Source organism: Bubalus bubalis, chromosome 6 (assembly GCF_019923935.1).
Source record: "Bubalus bubalis isolate 160015118507 breed Murrah chromosome 6, NDDB_SH_1, whole genome shotgun sequence".
Lineage (NCBI taxonomy): Eukaryota > Metazoa > Chordata > Mammalia > Artiodactyla > Bovidae > Bubalus > Bubalus bubalis.
In genome coordinates this window covers 50,067,201-50,086,899 of record NC_059162.1, presented here as the reverse complement: position 1 = coordinate 50,086,899, position 19,699 = coordinate 50,067,201, and the positions used below count along the sequence as shown (strand labels likewise).

General features: G+C 37.1%; 2 protein-coding genes across 4 annotated transcripts in view; one reads left to right on the top strand and one right to left on the bottom strand.

Annotated features, from left to right (window-relative positions):
• Positions 1–19,699, top strand: part of FNBP1L (formin binding protein 1 like) — a 124,581-nt gene that overhangs the window by 57,709 nt on the left and 47,173 nt on the right. For all 3 annotated transcript variants that reach the window (XM_044944668.1, XM_025288242.3, XM_044944667.1), the window contains exon 2: positions 2,463–2,578. In XM_044944668.1, the coding sequence (XP_044800603.1) occupies positions 2,463–2,578 (116 nt within the window). The remainder of the gene's footprint in view (positions 1–2,462; positions 2,579–19,699) is intronic.
• Positions 14,401–14,924, bottom strand: LOC112585623 (60S ribosomal protein L23a-like). The gene has a single exon (XM_044944670.2). It carries the CDS (start codon positions 14,920–14,922, stop codon positions 14,431–14,433), a length of 492 nt encoding a protein of 163 aa, XP_044800605.2. The 5' UTR covers positions 14,923–14,924; the 3' UTR covers positions 14,401–14,430.

Genomic DNA, 19,699 nt, shown 5'->3' with positions numbered 1-19,699 from the left:
AGAAACATCCAGGATAATATTTGACTGAATTATCTGGGCACTGTTGCCCAGCTCAATTGACACAAAATCATATTACAGTCATTTTCAGTGGAGTTTGGAACTCTTTGTTAAAAATATAAAGATAGAGTATTTTCTTATTAGTTTGTTAAAATAACACTGACATTTAACCACATTTTTGCATAAAATGGAATTGGAAGGTATAGTCAACAGTTGACTTTTTCCATTTAGATCTTTTTATATCTTTGTGAGGTGTCATTTATTTCCCCAGCTGTGACAGCAACTAAATTTAGCCTAAATGTTTCAGTTTATAACCTAGGCATTCAGATTGCTTTGCCATTAAATATTAAACCAAGATTTTAGAAATAATGAAGCATGTCAAATTCATTGCTTTTATTAAAATTGTTTCATATTGATAAGTTATGGCCCCAAGGCTTTTGCTTTTTCATTAAAGAAGTAAAAAAAGAACTATTTGAAATAATGCTTATTTCCACTAGGGACAAGAGAATAGAGCTAATGGGGGGATCATTAAGTTGAGCTATGCTACATAAACCCATGGTGACCTAGGCACTGACTCCCATTGCAGGTTGTGTGGAAGCTGCGGGCATCACTGACAAAGTCACTGTTAAGACAGGAGGGTGAGCCCCCAGCAAGGTGAGCTGCCCTACCTGCTGGCTGGCTGGACTGTATGCTCATGGAGGGCAGGGCTGGGGCTGAGTGTTCCTCTTTGTCCCCAAGGAACTTGGCACATGGCAAGTGCTCAGTAAACATTGTGAGTTAATAAACAGGTTTAAAAAATGTTTATTTCATTTTTGTTTCTTTTTAAAATTTCTATTTTTGTGGGTTTCATAATTATGTAATACAATAACATAGTATTATAGGTAATATACATACAGGAATATTCAGAAATTTTACTGATTGGGGTATATAATAAAACATTTTTGGAGATTTCATCTAGAAGATAAGGAAGTTTAATGTAAAATTTGACGAAGAGGATGATGGAAAGAAGCCTTAAAGCACTTTGGAAAATGAAGGGTAATTGTTTTCAGCTTGGACTTTTCTTTTTCTGAAATGTTTTGTTGTTATTGGGAGTTTTTCAATTTGAAATAGAATTCACATTTATAGTGGGAAATATTAACTAACATACCAATTAAATTTACTGAGCAGTGCATTCTCTTGGCTGTTTTCAAATCTACTTTGGTAGCCAAATAATAAGGGAAAAGTGCATGAAAGAATAGAATTAGAGTAGTAATACCAGACTATGAAAGCTGGGTGAATTCTGTCTCTGCTGTTTAGTTAGACTTTACATTTATAAATAGAATTTTATAATGATTTAAAGTAGGGAAAGAAGGGACTTCTGTGGTGGTCCAGTGATTAAGACTCCATGCTTCAGGGGTGTGGGTTTGATTCCTGGTCAGGGAACTAAGATCCCTCATGCCACTTGATGTGGTCAAAAAACATTTTTTTTTTCAGTAGGGAAAGAAAAGGCAGATATTTTGAAATGATTTATTTGTAAATAACACATGTGATTAAACCATGGATGATTTGGAAAGATAAAACAACTAGAGATATAGAAAGGGATGATACCTGAATGTTCTGAATATTGAATATTGATATTTAGCATTTTGATCTCTGAATATCTTGAATATGGGAGATGTAAAGAGCACCAAGTTATTAGCCAATTTGAAAATTATTCTTGAAGAATAGGAAATGATGCTTTTTTAGGCAGCAGGTAGATGGGAATATCTTTGGAAGACTGGAGGAGCCTTGCAGAACAGTGATTTTTATGTGTTAATATCTTGTTTCCTGTACTGTGTAGCACTTTATGAATGACCATGGTCCTATTGAGAGGTTGATGGACTCCCATTTTATGGAAAAGGTATAAAGTGCCTTGGTAACTTGCCCAAGGTCAAAATGTACTATAAATGCAGAGCCCAGATTTTGAACCCAGGTTTATTTGATTCTGTTCAAACCCTTCTTCACTGAGAGTCTGCTGTGGTGCTGGGAATAGTGCTTGTACCTTAGGAGTTCAGAGGAGAATAATACATGGCTCCTGTCCTCAACATAGTGTTGCAAATGAGTAAGATAGTAATCTGTAGGGAGCCTTGGGGAGCCAGAGAAAGACCATTTAGCTCAGTCTGAAATTTTAGGGGCATTTTCTGTCTGAACTGGATCTCAAGGAAGGAGTAAGAGTTAATTGCAAAGAGATGATCTGTGGAGGATGTTGCTTGCAGCCAGGGGGAACCACATGTGTAAAGATATTTAGGCATAAAAATAGCATGATTTATGCTGAAGAACATATTTCTGTCTGAGTCTTAAAGGATGAGATTGGTGGTGACCAGCAGAAAGAAGAGCCTGAGTTTTTCTTTTCATACATGATTATCTGGACAAATATCGGAAACTGGTTAAAATATTTGTGGATAAAATTTCAGCCTTTTCAGTGTGGTTTTATTTTCCTTTTCTAGGATCAGTTCGACAGCCTAGACAAGCATACACAATGGGGAATTGACTTCTTGGAAAGATATGCCAAATTTGTTAAAGAGAGGATAGAAATTGAACAGAACTATGCGAAACAATTGAGGTAAGTTATATTTTTTTTTTTCAGTTTTCAGAAATGAAATTACATGTTTAAATAGTTAGCTTTAGATAATGTGATACACTAGGAGTTGAATTCTGTGTTTTTCATCAGAGTTAGATTGAATTAGGTAACTGGTTTGTTTTATTTATTTATTTTTATTTTATTTTATTTTTAAACTTTACAATATTGTATTGGTTTTGCCAAATATTGAAATGAATCCGCCACAGGTATACATGTGTTCCCCATCCTGAGCCCTCCTCCCTCCTCCCTCCCCATACCATCCCTCTGGGTCGTCCCAGTGCACCAGCCCCAAGCATCCAGTATCGTGCATCGAACCTGGACTGGCGACTCGTTTCATATATGATACTATACGTATTTCAACGCCATTCTCCCAAATCATCCCACCCTCTCCCTCTCCCACAGAGTCCATAAGACTGTTCTATACATCTGTGTCTCTTTTGCTGTCTCGTATACAGGGTTATTGTTACCATCTTTCGAAATTCCATATATATGCGTTAGTATACTGTATTGGTGTTTTTCTTTCTGGCTTACTTCACTCTGTATAATAGGCTCCAGTTTCATCCATCTCATTAGAACTGATTCAAATGTATTCTTTTTAATGGCTGAGTAATACTCCATTGTGTATATGTACCATAGCTTTCTTATCTATTCATCTGCTGATGGACATCTAGGTTGCTTCCATGTCCTGGCTATTATAAACAGTGCTGCGATGAACATTGGGGTACACGTGTCTCTTTCCCTTCTGGTTTCCTCAGTGTGTATGCCCAGCAGTGGGATTGCTGGATCATAAGGCAGTTCTATTTCCAGTTTTTTAAGGAATCTCCACACTTTTCTCCATAGTGGCTGTACTAGTTTGCATTCCCACCAACAGTGTAAGAGGGTTCCCTTTTCTCCACACCCTCTCCAGCATTTATTGCTTGTAGACTTTTAGGTAACTGGTTTGTTTTAGTGACTGGTTTAATTAAATCATTGCCTAGTATCACAAGGAATATTGGCTGGCTAGATCATGAGCAGCTTTCATTCCAGAAAGATACTTAAAATTATACAATCAAGAAGCAAAATTCCTGGAAAAGGAAATAACTTGGTAATATTAATAATTTTGTGCTTTACAGTTTTTTCCCCTGAACTTTTTGCGTTAGTAATCTTTCCAAAATATTGATTTCTCCAGTTTCTCATTTCTTCATAGTTTCTAAGACTTACAAAGTGAGTGTGATGAGCTGTGTTTCTTTCTGTCAAAAAGTAGATGTATATTACTGATAAAAAATTCTGGAATATGTGTTAGGAGATAAAAATTTTAAAGGGAAAATTTTAATCTTAAAACAAATGGAACTTAAGATTTTATTCAAGCAGAAAATCATTGTTGGACCACAACCTGATAACTAGTTTTGCTGCAACTTACTCAATAAAAATAGTATTTGAAGCCTGAAGACTAGAAAACAGTGTAAGGTTCTAGGTAAAGTGGTTAGGATTCTTTATGTTGTATAGTGACAGAAAAATCCAGCCCACAAGGCACACATGATTAAGGGTCCAAGCATAATTTGATTTGTGGGTCAGATGTGTTCAGGCTCCTGTTTCTTGGCTCTTCTTCCCATTGTTGCCTTTATACTCAAGTTTTATTCAGTACCATCCTTTTTACCCGGTAGCCCTAGATTTCATATCTTCATACTCCCACATCCTGGGGAAGAACGATGATCTTTGTTGTGCGTTTGAGGGGAGGAGATAGGAAGGGAAAGGGGGAAGGAAGAAAGTGAAAGAAAGGAGAGGGAGGAGATGGAAGGAGAGCAGAGTGCAAGCCTGTATCAGCTTCTCCTCTCCAGAAGTCACAGCAAAAGTCTCCTTTTGCCGACCCTGGTTAGATTATATGCTTATCCTGAACAGTTCACTGAAGTGAGAATGTTAGATTGATTTATAGCTAATTAATTGCCCAAAAGAAATATAAGGTAGTAGATCACAGGAGGAAGGAAGATTTTGAGTGATAAACTACATATGCCCACCATTTGTAGCAGTTTATTCAAGGAGCTGACTGGTTGTGGCCATGAGATAGACTAGTATGATGAATAGGTTACTTATAATGATATACATACTACTGTTTTGACATGTATTAAAATTGTAGCATCATGCTAATTTCTTGATCCATTTGCATCCTATGTTTTTTTTTAAAAAAAGTAATTTCCATATGGAAATATAACCAAGGAAGCTACAAGTATATTAATAATAATTGTGAAGATATTTTATCTGCCCAAAAGTTTTGACTTGGGAACTTTACTGTGCAAGAATCTGGAAGCATTAAAGGACCTCTGAAAAGTTAAAATAGCAGTAAAAAGAATGTGTTCATGTGTGAACAATGAAAAATTTCCCTCATTTAATTTTTAATTTGATCTCAACTCTAGCACAATGTTTTCTGGTTTTTAAGTATGCCAGTAAAAGTGAAGAGAAGAAATGCTACAGACAATAATACAGTGATGTGATGACAGTGTGAAGTGACAACAAAGAGTAAAATATTGCAAAAAACAAGATAAAATGTTTCCAGCTTAAAGGTACCTGTCAGTAAGGAAATGATGAAAAATACTGAGGAGTATACAATTTAAACAAGTCAGATATAGCAGCATATTTAAACTTAAAAGAGTGTTCAGTCTGTCAGTGTGAAAAGCAAGCTATAGAACTGAAGGTACAGCAAGATGTTCTTGCTTACTTGAGGCTGAGTATATAGCTATGTATAAAATTTGTGTGTATTCTGAAGAGATCTAAATGGGATATACCCCAGATTGTTTTACCGTGGTTACCCCTGGGGAATGAGAGTGGGGGGGGGGGCGGGGAAGGGACAGAACTTATACTTATTACTTGTACTTTTCAATTATTGAAGTTTTTCTAGTGATTATGTAATCTTAAGCAAAGAATATGATATATTTAAAAGAATATCACCACAAATTTTAAAAGAAAAATTGGTAATTTATAAGGTAAGCCATCAGCAGTATGCTGTATTCAGTTGTCCAGAATAACTTGGGTCTCAAGGGTTTCAGGGTGGCCAAGATTTTAGCAGAGTAAAAGACTGTAATCAAACAGCAGACTTGTCTGCCCTTCTATTTTGTGACTGATAATAACGGTTATAATTTTCACTTACTTGCAAAGAGAGATTTTGACAGCACTTCTTTGGAGCAGGAGTGGTTAGAACCCACAATTACATGGTATGAAAATATACTTTTGTAGTGAGAAAATAGATGCTCTAGTTCAGTGATTTGCATCTTTTTTCTGTCCCAGCAGACTTTTTCTGTCCCAGCAGACTAAAGAAATTTAGTACATGTTCATCCTAACAGTGGCTTTCACTTGCAGTGATTCTCAACAAGAACAGGATTATTGGAAGGTGTTGAGGAATTCCAATAAAGAAGAGTTGGGAGGAGGCTTGTGTAACTTGAAAACCACAACTCCCTTTCCTTTGTCCACATTGATATTTGCTGCTTTGGATGAATAATTAGTAGATGATTGAATTATCAGCTGCTTTTTATAGTGTCTGTTTTGTCCAAAGGGAAGAAGTGTGCCTTGTTTATTTCCTTTTCTTTAATGAGAAAAATTCTTCTGGTTGACTCCCTCCTGTTTTGCTACCGCGGAGGAGGATAACTTCTTTTCATAGTGAGAACTCTTTTTTCTCCTAAATAATAACTGTATTCAGAATGTTAAATATTTTAAATATACTGCAGGATTAAATTTTGCAATATACTTTTGTAAATACACTTTTTATTTGCATAAATTTTCACATGATTTTGGCGCTCCCTAGTTTATTTTCCTCTGTCTTCTATTTGTCTGTATTGATGGCTTTGGTTTAATTTTATTTAAGTTTTGGTATTCACTTTTGGTAGTGATTTGAGGATGAGAATAAACAAAAAATAAAGCATCTAATTATGTTTGGAGACATAGTTATAAACAGTCCAACCATGTCCATTTTGATGGATAATAAGTGGTGACTTTGAATCACTTGGTAGAACTTTCCTTTGTTTGTAGACATAAAAAGTGGAAGTTACTCTAATAAATTTATGCTATTGTATATGTATGACAGAGATTGACTAAATTTTCTTATGTGAAAAAAGCTCTATGCATAATGGTATGTATTATTTTTGTCTAGTAAAAATAATTACAGCAGTAAGTTCTGTCATAGAGATTGCTGTATGAAATTATATTTCTCTATTTCACCCCAGATCATTCCTTTTTGGCTCAAATGTGATAGTGTGGTACTGAAAGAAAAATGGATTGGATGACCAAAAATTACTCTTACCTTAACCAGAACAGAAATCTCTCCAGATTTCTTGGATCTTATTTCTGTTTCTGTACCTTTACAACCATGGTGACATAACGGGTACCTCTAGAGCTGAGTGAATATAAGTTGAATGCATGAATGATTGAATGATCTGTGTTTCAGTTTAGTTTAGAAATTAGGATCTCAATATGCTGACCTTTGAACCATGTGCTGCTTTCTATCCATACTAGAGTTTATGTCATATATTATACATCAGTGTGAAGAGATTGCTCTACTAAGAGCTGTCCCCAATATTTAGGATAGGCTTAGATATAGAATAATGTAAATAAAACCAGTTTCTATTTTCTATTTAGTTTTTATTTTCTCATGCTACTTTATCAGAATTTTCCCTTTCTGTGTTCCTGTTTAGTAACAGAAGAACCTAGGGAGCTCATCTTTTGTGCTGACCTATGGAAAGTAGAGACTACTGTTTGCTTTTGGTCGGCCATTGTTTAACTTTTGAGGCTTTTGACTTCCCTGAGTGGGGTTTTTTTTTTGTTTTTTTTTTTAATTAGAGGATAATTGCTTTACAATGTTGTGTTAGTTTCTGCTGTACAACAGAAAGGCTCATCACCTTAACAAGAATTACAGTCTATTCCTGATTTTTGTATTAAAATGTTTTGTTAGATGATGAAGCCAAACCTAATAAATAAAGCATAAAGCTCTTAAGAAAGAAAATAGAGACTTCCTTGGTGGGCCAGTGGCTAAGACTCAGCTCCCTGGTCAGGGAACTAAATCTCACATGCTACAACTAAAAGACCCCACATGTGTCAGTTAAAAGACCCTACATGTGACAACGAAGGGCCCACGTGCACCACAACTAAGACCAGGTGCAACCAAATAATATTTTTAAAAAAGAAAAAAAGTTCAAACCAGTTGTGTTAAACATTTTGATAGTGAGCTTTCCAATGAAAAGGATTTAAAGATCTTCTTTAAACAACTATAAAGAATAAGAAGGTTGTTAATGATGTTGGCTGTATAGATCACTTAGTTAATCTCTTAGCTTTTTCATAATACCTTTAATATTTTTATTTCTAAGTTATTTGTAGCCATTTGAATTGTGTGGCAGTGTCTAAAATGAGATATAATGTTTATTTTATCATCCTAATGTTTAAAATATGGACACATCAGATAAATTAAGCTGTTTATTTGAATCTAGGACTATGTTGTATAGTTCTTCAAGAATCTAATATTTAGAGGGAAAACAAGTTATCACCTTGCAGAAGAAAATTTCTCTGAAAAGTGTAATACTTAAATATGGGGCAATCCGTTCCCTCCTTGGTCTAAATTGAGCAAATAAAATAATTTTTCTCTTTTCTGTCTTCAACATACCAGAAAACACTCTTCTGAAAGATTTGCAGTTGCCTAGAAATCACATTGTTATGCCTATTGCATCCTAAATAGTAATGAATTGTTGAATATGTTCTTTGAGTATAGAGTATGAAGCTGATAATACAGATACAAAATACAGAGCCCCATTCACATCTTACAAACTGTGTATCCTTGACATGGTAAAGATAAAGCAAAAGTAGGAACTGGCATTTTTAAGAAATAAGATACTTTGTTCACTTTCATATCCATTGAAACTTGTTTGAATTTCTTCTCCTAGGGCCTTCAGGCATAAATTCTTTCTTTAAATTTATTTATTTTAATTGGAGGCTAATTACTTTACAATATTGTATTGGTTTTGCCATACATCAACATGAATCCGCCACAGGCGTACACGTGTTCCCCATCCTGAACCCCCCTCCCACCTCCCTCCCCATACCAACCCTCTGGGTCATCCCAGTGCACTAGCCCCAAGCATCCTGAATCCTGCATCGAACCTGGACTGGCGATTCGTTTCTTATATGATATTATACATGTTTCAATGCCATTCTCCCAAATCATCCCATCCTCACCCTCTCCCACAGAATCCATAAGACTGTTCTATACATCTGTGTCTCTTTTGCTCTCTCACATACAGGGTTATCGTCACCATCTTTCTAAATTCCATATATATATGTGTTAGTATACTGTATTGGTGTTTTTCTTTCTGGCTTACTTCACTCTGTATAATAGGCTCCAGTTTCATCCACCTCATTGGAACTGATTCAAATGTATTCTTTTTAATGGCTGAGTAATACTCCATTGTGTATATGTACCACAGCTTTCTTATCCACTCGTCTGCTGATGGACATCTAGGTTGCTTCCACGTCCTGGCTATTATAAACAGTGCTGCGATGAACATTGGGGTACACGTGTCTCTTTCCCTTCTGGTTTCATCGGTGTGTATGCCCAGCAGTGAGATTGCTGCGTCCTAAGGCAGTTCTGTTTCCAGTTTTTTAAGGAATCTCCACGCTGTTCTCTGTAGTGGCTGTACTAGTTTGCATTCCCACCAACAATGTAAGAGGGTTCCCTTTTCCTCACAGCCTCTCCAGCATTTATTGCTTGTAGACTTTTGGATAGCAGCCATTCTGACTGGCATGAAATGGTACCTCATTGTGGTTTTGATTTGCATTTCTCTGATAATGAGTGATGTTGAGCATCTTTTCATGTGTTTGTTAGCCATGTGTATGTCTTTTTTGGAGAAATGTCTATTTAGTTCTTTGGCCCATTTTTTGATTGGGTCGTTTATTTTTCTGGAATTGAGCTGCAGGAATTGCTTGTATATTTTTGAGATTAGTTGTTTGTCAGTTGCTTCATTTGCTGTTATTTTCTCCCATTCTGAAGGCTGTCTTTTCACCTTGCTTATAGTTTCCTTTGTTGTGCAGAAGCTTTTAATTTTAATTAGGCCCCATTTGTTTATTTTTGCTTTTATTTCCAGTGTTCTGGGAGGTGGGTCATAGAGGATCCTGCTGTGATTTATGTTGGGAGTGTATTTTGCCTATGTTCTCCTCTAGGAGTTTTATAGTTTCTGGTCTTACGTTTAGATCTTTAATCCATTTTGAGTTTATTTTTGTGTATGGTGTTAGAAAGTGTTCTAGTTTCATTCTTTTACAAGTGGTTGACCAATTTTCCCAGCACCACTTGTTAAAGAGATTGTCTTTTCTCCATTGTATATTCTTGCCTCCTTTGTCAAAGATAAGGTGTCCATAGGTGCGTGGATTTATCTCTGGGCTTTCTACCTGTTCCATTGATCTATATTTCTGTCTTTGTGCCAGTACCATACTGTCTTGATGACTGTGGCTTTGTAGTAGAGCCTGAAGTCAGGCAGGTTGATTCCTCCAGTTCCATTCTTCTTTCTCAAGATTGCTTTGACTATTCGAGGTTTTTTTGTATTTCCATACAAACTGTGAAGTTATTTGTTCTAGCTCTGTGAAAAATACCGTTGGTAGCTTGATAGGGATTGCATTGAATCTATAGATTGTTTTGGGTAGTATACTCATTTTCACTATATTGATTCTTCCGATCCATGAACATGGTATATTTCTCCATCCATTAGTGTCCTCTTTAATTTCTTTCACCAGTGTTTTATAGTTTTCTATAAATAGGTCTTTAGTTTCTTTAGGTAGATATATTCCTGAGTATTTTATTCTTTTCGTTGCAATGGTGAATGGAATTGTTTACTTAATTTCTCTTTCCGTTTTCTCATTATTAGTGTATAGGAATGCAAGGGATTTCTGTGTGTTGATTTTATATCCTGCAACTTTACTATAGTCGTTGATTAGTTCTAGTAATTTTCTGGTGGAGTCTTTAGGGTTTTCTATGTAGAGGATCATGTCATCTGCAAACAGCGAGAGTTTTACTTCTTCTTTTCCAATTTGGATTCCTTTTATTTCTTTTTCTGCTCTGATTGCTGTGGCCAAAACTTCCAGAACTATGTTGAATAGTAGTGGTGACAGTGGGCACCCTGTCTTGTTCCTGACTTTAGGGGAAATGCTTTCAATTTTTCACCATTGAGGATAATGTTTGCTGTGGGTTTGTCATATATAGCTTTTATTATGTTGAGGTATGTTCCTTCTATTCCTGCTTTCTGGAGAGTTTTTATCATAAATGGATGTTGAATTTTGTCAAAGGCTTTCTCTGCATCTATTGAGATAATCCTATGGTTTTTATTTTTCAATTTGTTAATGTGGTGTATTACATTGATTGATTTGCGGATATTGAAGAATCCTTGCATCCCTGGGATAAAGCTCACTTGGTCATGGTGTATGATCTTTTAATGTGTTGTTGGATTCTGATTGCCAGAATTTTGTTAAGGATTTTTGCATCTATGTTCATCAGTGATAAAAAAATTGAAATCATTCCAAGCATCTTTTCTGACCACAATGCAGTAAGATTAGATCTCAATTACAGGAGAAAAACTATTAAAAATTCCAGCATATGGAGGCTGAACAACACACTGCTGAATAACCAACAAATCACAGAAGAAATCAAAAAAGAAATCAAAATATCCATAGAAATGAATGAAAATGAAAACACAATAACCCAAAACCTGTAGGACACTGTAAAAGCAGTGCTAAGGGGAAAGTTCATAGCAATACAGGCATACCTCAAGAAACAAGAAAAAATTCAAATAAATGACCTAACTCTACACCTAAAGCAACTAGAAAAGGAAGAAATGAAGAACCCCAGGGTTAGTAGAAGGAAAGAAATCTTAAAAGCAGAAATAAATGCAAAAGAGACCATAGCAAAAATCAACAAAGCCAAAAGCTGGTTCTTTGAAAGGATGAATAAAATTGACAAACCATGAGCCAGACTCATTAAGAAACAAAGGGAGAAAAATCAAATCAATAAAATTAGAAATGAAAATGGAGAGATCACAACAGACAACACAGAAATACAAAGGATCATAAGAGACTACTATCAGCAATTATATGCCAATAAAATGGACAACGTGGAAGAAATGGACAAATTCTTAAGAAAAGTACAACTTTTCAAAACTGAACCAGGAAGAAATAGAAAATCTTAACAGACCCATCACAAGCACGGAAATTGAAACTGTAATCAGAAATCTTCCAGCAAACAAAAGCCCAGGTCTAGACGGCTTCACAGTTGAATTCTACCAAAAATTTAGAGAAGAGCTAACACCTATCCTACTCAAACTCTTCCAGAAAATTGCAGAGGAAGGTAAACTTCCAAACTTATTCTGTGAGGCCACCATCACCCTAATAAAAACCTGACAAAGATGCCAGGCATAAATTCTTAAGTCCTCTTATTTTTTCTTAATTTATTTTACGATCTGCCACCAGTAGAGGTATATTGAGAACAAAGCATGTCCTTTAAAAAAACAAATGCAGTATTCAGAATTTGTCTAATACCACTTGTACCTAATGTGAAATTTACTGTTTTAATCATTTCTAAGTGTATATTTCAGCTGTGTTAAGTATGTTCATCCTTCTGTGACCAATCCTTAGAACTTAATCATCTTGAGAAACTGAAACTCTGTGTATTAACTCTCCATTTTCCCCTTCTAGGCCCTGGCAGTTCTACTTTCTGTTTCTGTGAAATTGACTCTCTAGGTACTGTATAAGTAAAATCATACAGTATTTGTTCTTTGGGGGATGGGTTTATTTCACTTCTATTGTTCAGTCGCTAAATCGTGTACATCTCCTTGCGACCTCATGGACTGCAGCACGCCAGACTTCCCTTCCTTCCCTCATGGACTGCAGCACACCAGAGAAAGATGGATAGAGATCCATCACTATCTCTTGGAGTTTGCTGAAACTCATGTCCATTGAGTCAGTGATGACATACAGTCATCTCATCCTCTGTCACCCCCATCTCCTCCTGGCCTCAGTCTTTCCCAGCATCAGGATCTTTTCCAGTGAGTTGGCTCTTTGTGTCAGGTGGCCAAAGTATTGGAGCTTCAGCATCAGTCCTTCTAATGAGTATTCAGGGTTGCTTTACTTTAGGATTGACTGGTTTAGTCTCCTTGCTGTCCAGGGAATTCTCAAGAGTCTTCTCTAGCACCACAGTTCAAAAGCATCAGTTCTTTGGCACTCAGCCTTCTTTATGGTCCAAGTCTCACATCTGTACATGACTACTGAAAAAACCATAACTTTGTACGGACCTTTGTTGGCAAAGTGATGTCTCTGCTGCTTTTTAATATGCTCTCTAGGCTTATCATAACTTTCTTCCAAAGAGCAAGCGTCTTTTAATTTCATGGCTGCAGTCACCATCCGCAGTGATTCTGGAGCCCAAGAAAATAAAATCTGTCACTGTTTCCACTTTTTCCCTCTCTATTTGCCTTGAAGTGATGGGACCAGATGCCATGATCTTAGTTTTTTGAATGTTGAGTTTTAAGCCAGCTTTTTCACTCTCCTCTTTCACCTTGATTAAGAGGCTCTTCAGTTCCTCTTCACATTCTGCCATTAGAGTGGTGTCATCTGTATAGCTGAGGTTGTTGATATTTTTCCTTACAGCCTTGATTCTAGCTTGTGATTCCTCCGGCCTGGCATTTCAAATGATGTACTCTGGGTGGAAGTTAAATAAGCAGGGTGACAGTATACAGCCTTGACATACTCGTTTCCTGATTTTGAACCAGTCTGTGCTTCCATGTCTGGTTCTAACTGTTGCTTTTTGACCTGCATACAGGTTTCTCAGAAGGCAGGTAAGGTGGTCTAGTATTCCCATCTCTTTAAGAATTTCCCACAGTTTATTTCACTTAGCACAACGTTTTAAGGGTTTATCCGTGTTGGGAAGTATATCAGAATTTCCTTCCTTTTTAAGATTGAATATTATTCCATTGTATGGATAGTACCACATTCTCTTTATCCATTCATCTGTTGATAAGCATTTGGGTTTTTTCCACCTGTTTGGTATTGTGAATAGTGATTCTATGAGCATGGTGTCCAAATATCTGATTCCCTACTTTTAATTCTTTGTGTGTATACCTAGAAGAGGAATTGCTAGATCATATAGTAATTCTAGGTTTAATTTTTTGAGGAGTACCATACTGTTTTTTGCAGTGGCTGATCTAATTTGCATCCCTACCAGTAATATGCAAGGGTTCTAATTTCTCTACATCCTTACCAGTGCTTATTATTTTCTGAATGATTCCTTCCTTACTACCTTCCTATACTCCTTCCAGCCTTCCTTCCTCCCTTTTTCCCTTTCTCCCTGCCTGTCTTTTTCTCCATCCACCTGCCCTTTTTGGCTTCTTTTTGTGTGTCGGCTTCGTTCTTTCAGTGCAGACTGACTTTTTTGCTGCACATGGCAAGAAACATACTCACCAATGAAGTTTTATGTTTGAGAGATTCAAATCTCATTCTGGCCTCAAAGTTCTGGTACAAAACGTTTTCCATCTCTGGATCACTTAACTGAGACCCTCAAATAAGGTCATCTTTGTTAATCTGGCAACTCTTAAGCATGATAACTGTTAGAGGGAGGGAAATTAAGACAAAAGATACTAGTCAGTCTCAGATATCTAATACTACCCTTTTGCCAGAAGAAATACGAAGTTGGTACAAAAGTTACTGTGGTTTTACATTGTTGAACTTTGCCATTTGATACTAGAATACATTCTTAAATAAATGTTGGTATATTATACATCACTTTATTATTATTATTTTTTTTACATAGTGAAAACTTATATATTTGGAATTAGCCAGCTGGACTCAGTTTAGATGATGCCAATTTTGTTGGCAACATCCAAAACATTATAGTCGGGAGCCAGTCGAACATATGCCTTCTTCTCTCCATCAGGCCTGATCAGAGTATTGACCTTAGCCACGTCAATGTCATAGAGCTTCTTCACAGCCTGTTTAATTTGGTGCTTGTTGGCCTTGACATCCACAATGAATACCAGTGTGTTGTTGTCTTCTATTTTCTTCATGGCTGACTCGGTGGTGAGGGGGAATTTGATGATGGCATAGTGGTCAAATTTGTTTCTCCTAGGGGCGCTCTTCCGAGGATATTTGGGCTGCCTCCTGAACCGCAGTGTTTTGGGCCGCCGGAAGGTGGGCAACGTCCGGATCTTCTTTTTTTTGTGGCTGTGGACACCTTTCAATGCTGCTTTCTTGGCCTTCAAAGCCTTTGCTTTGGCTTCAGCTTTAGGAGGAGCAGGGGCTTCCTTCTTCACCTTCGGCGCCATCTTCATGAAAAAGCTATACATCACTTTAATACACTTTTCTTGCATTATGTTTTTTTGCTAATGACTTATTACTTGCTGTTTTATATTTATTTTAGATTAGGGAAATGATGTTAGACAAAAAGCAAATTCAAGAGATTTTTTTTTTTTTTGAGTTCAAAATGGGTTATAAAGCAGTAGAGACAATTTGCAACATCAACAGCACATTTGGCCCAGGAACTGCTAACAAACGTTTATACAAGAAAATGGTGGTTCAAGAAGTTTGGCAAAGGAGATGAGAGCTTTTAAGATGAAGAGTGCTATGGCCAGCCATCAGAAGTTGACAGTGACCGATTGAAAACAATCATCAAAGCTGATCCTCTTAAAACTACACGAGAAGTTTGCCAAAGAACTCAGTGTTGACCATGCTATGGTCATTTGGCATTTGAAGCAAATTGGAATAGTGATAAAGTTCAGTAACCAGATGCCTCATGAGCTGACCACAAATGAAAAAAATCGTCGTTTTGAAGTGTCATCTTCTCTTATTCTGTGCAACAACAACAATCCATTTCTCAATTGGATTGTGATGTGCAATAAAGTGGATTTTCTATGACAACTGGCAATGACAAACTCGAGGTTGGAGTGAGAAGCTCCAAAGCACCTCCCAAAGCCAGACTTGCTCAAAAAAAGGTCATGGTCACTGGTGGTCTGCTGCCATTCTGATCCATTATAACTTTCTGAATCCTGGTGGAACCATTATATCTAAGAAGAATGCTCAGCAGATTGATGAGATGCACTGAAAACTGCAATGCCTACAGCCAGCATTGAAGAACCGGCCTAATAGAATGGGCCCAGTTCTTCTCCACGACAACGCCCGACTGCATGTCAGAGAACCAACTCCTAAAAAGCTGAGCAAATTTGGTTATGAAGTTTTGCCTCATCCACCATATTCACCTGACCTCTCGCAAAGCAACTACCACTTCTTCAAGCATCTCGACACTTTTTGCAGGCAAAACACTTACATAAACCAGAAGGAGGCAGAAAAGGCTTTCCAAGAGTTCACTGAGTCTTGATGCATGGATTTTTATGCTACAGGAATAAACAAACTTCTTTCTCATTGGCAAAAATGTGTTGATTGTAATGGCTCCTATTTTGATTAATAAAGATGTGTTTGAGCCTGAAAAAGAGAAAGTCGCTCAGTCGTATCTGACTCTTTGCAACCCCATGGACTAAACAGTTCATGGAATTATCTAGGCCAGAATACTGGAGTGGGTAGCCATTCCCTTCTGCAGGGAATCTTCCCAACCCAGGGATCGAACCCAGGTCTCCTGCATTGCAGGCAGATTCTTTGCCACAAGGGAAGCCCAAGAATACTGGAGTGGGTAGCCTAACCCCTCGCCAGCAGATCTTCCTGACCCAGGAATTGAACTGGGATATCCTGCATTGCAGATGTATTCTTTACCAATTGAGCTATCAGGGAAGCTCAGTTTGAGTGTTTGAGCCTAGTTATAATGATTTAAAATTCACGGTCTGAAGCTGCAGTTACTTTTGTACCAACCTGATAGTATGATTTGTTCATACTTTACAAATGATATGGTATTTATCACCTGTTAAACAGCAATTGGAACTTGTTTTTGTTATTCGCTCAGTCCTTTCTGACCCTTTGCAACCCCGTGGACTGCAGCATGCCAGGCTTCCCTGTCCCACACTATCACCCAGAGTTTGCTCAAACTCATGTTCATCGAATCAGTGATGCCTTCCAGCCATCTCATCCTCTGTCATCCTCTTCTCCTGCCTTCAGTCTTTCCTAGCATCAGGGTCTTTTCCAATAAGTCAAGTCTTTGCATCAGGGAGCCAAAGAATTGGAGCTTCAGCATCTGTCCTTCCAGTGGATATTCAGGATTGATTTCCTTTAGGATTGACTGGTTTGATCTTGTTGTCTAGGGGACTCTCAAGAGTCTTCTCTGGCACCACAACTGAAAGCATCAATTCTTCGATGCTGAACCTTCTTTATGGTCCAACTCTCACATCTGTACATGACTACTGGAAAAACCATAGCTTTGACTATATGCACCTGTAGGCAAAGTGATGTCTCTGCTTTTTCATATGCCATCTAGGTTTGTCATAGATTTTCTTCCAAGGAGCAAGTGTTGTTTAATTTCATGGCTGCAAGTCACCATCTGCAGTGATTCTGTAGCCCACGAAAATAAAGTCTGTCACTGTTTGCATTTTTCGCCATCTGTTTGCCATGAAGTGATGAGAACGGATACCATGGTCTAAGTTTTTTGAATGTTGAGTTTTAAGCCAGCTTTTTCACTCTTCTCTTTCACTTTCATCAAGAGGCTCTTTAGTTCCTCTTTGTTTTCTGCCATTAGGATGGTGTCATGGGCATATCTGAGGTTATTGATATTTCTCCCGGCAATCTTGATTCCAGCTTGAGCTTTATCCAGCCCCACATTTTGCATGATGTACTCTGCATATAAGTTAAAATAAGCATGGTGACAATATACAGCCTTGACGTACTCCTTTCCCAATTTGGAACCAGGCCATTGTTGCATATCCGGTTCTAACTGTTGCTTCTTGACCTGCATCAGGTTTTGCAGGAGGCAGATAAGGTGGTCTGATATTCCCATATTCAAGAATTCTCCACAGTTTGTTTTGATCCACATAGTCAAAGACTTTAGCTTAGTCTATGAAGCAGAAGTAGACGTTTTTTTGGAATTTCCTTGCTTTTTCTATGATCCAACAGATGTTGTCAATTTGATCTCTGGTTCCTCTGCCTTTTCTTAATCCAAGTTGTACATCTGGAAGTTCTCAGTTCACATACTGTTGAAGCCTGTCTTGAAGGATTTTGAGCATTACCTTGCTAGAATGTGAAATGAGTGCAGTTGTGTGGTAGTTTGAACATTGTTTGGCATTGCCCTTCTTAGGAATTGGGATGAAAACTGACCTTTTCCAGTCCTGTGGTCACTGCTGAGTTTTCCAAATTTGCTGGCATATTGAGTGCAGCACTTTCACAGCATCATCTTTTAGGATTTGAAATAGCTCAGCTGGAATTCCATCACGTCCATTAGCTTTGTTTGTAGTGATGCTTCCTAAGACCCACTTGACTTCACACTCCAGGGTGTCCGGTTCTAGGTGAGTGATCACACCATTGTCGTTATCCAGGTCATTAAGACCTTTTTTGTACAGTTTTGTGTATTCTTACTTCCTCCTCTTAATCTCTTCTGTTCTGTTAGGTCCTTACCATTTCTGTCCTTTATTGTGCACATCTTTGCATGAAATGTTCCCTTGGTATCTCTTAATTTTCTTGAAGAGGTCTCTAGTCTTTCCCATTCTGTTGTTTTCCTCTGTTTCTTTGCATGGTACATTTAGGAAGGCTTTCTTATCTCTCCTTGGTATTCTTTGGAACTCTGCATTCAGATGGGTTTATCTTTCCTTTTCTCTTTACCCTTCGCTTTTCTTCTTTTCTCAGCTATTTGTAAGGCCTCCTCAGACAGCCATTTTGCTTTTTTGCATTTCTTTTTCTTGGGGATGGTTTTGATTACCGTCTTCTGTACAGTGTTACAAACCTCCATCATAGTGCTTCAGGCACTCTGTCTCAGATCTAATCCTTTGAATCTATTTGTCATTTCCACTGTAAAATCATAAAGGATTTGATTTAGGTCATACCTGAGTGGCCTAGTGGTTTTCCCCACTTTCTTCAATTTAAGTATGAATTTTGCGATAAGGAGCTGATCTGAGCCACAGTCAGCTCCAGGTCTTGTTTTTGCTGACTGTACAGCTTATCCATCTTCAGCTGCAAAGAATATAATCAGTCTGATTTTGGTATTGACCATCTGGTGATGTCCATGTGTAGAGTTATCTCTTGTGTTGTTGGAAGAGAATGTTTGCTATGACCAGTGTGTTCTCTTGGCAAAACTTTGTTAGCCTTTGCACTGCTTCATTTTATTCCAAGGCCATACTTTCTTGTTACTCCAGATATCTCTTGACTTCCTACTTTTGCATTCTAGACCCCTGTGATGAAAAGGACATCTTTGTTTGGTGTTAGTTCTAGAAGGTCTTTTAGGTCTTCATAGAACTGTTTAACTTCAGCTTCTTCCACATCAGTGGTTGGAACATAGACTTGGATTACTGGATATTGAATGGTTTGCTTTGGAAAGGAACTGAGATCATTCTGTCCTTTTTGAGATGGCATCCAAGAACTACATATCGGACTCTCTTGTTGAGTATGAGGGCTACTCCATTTCTTTTAAGGGATTCTTGCCCACAGTAGTAGATATAGTGGTCATCTGAATTAAATTCACCCATTCCAGTCAGTTTTAGTTCACTGATTCCTAAAATGTCAGTGTTCACTCTTGCCATCTCCTGTTTGACCACTTCCAATTTACCTTGATAATGGACCTAACATTCCAGGTTCCAATGGAATATTGAATTAAAACTCAGAGCCTCTCAGATGTTGAAACATTAAAAATGTAAGTGATTTATGTGCCTTAAAAATTTTTTTTACATTTTACTACTTGTAGAACTGTGAAATGCAGTTTAAATAAAAGTGAATTAATGTTTTTAGAAATTATTTGGAAAGCATATAATTTTCACTGAAAATTATAAACTATAATTTATATAAATTTATAATTATATAAATTATAATTTATAAACTATAAAACTATTAACATGACAAAACTAGAATGGATAAATATTAAAATCCAGAATTTAAATATAATTAAGTAGTATGATATAATTAATACCACATAGAATATATAGGGAATACTGTTATTTTTAGAGAAGCCCATTAAATTTAGAAGCCATCTCAGGGAGGGTA

Coding starts and splice junctions, on each gene's coding strand:
- LOC112585623 (XM_044944670.2), bottom strand. CDS start 14,922: ATGTATAGCTTTTTCATGAAGATGGCGCCGAAGGTGAAGAAGGAAGCC.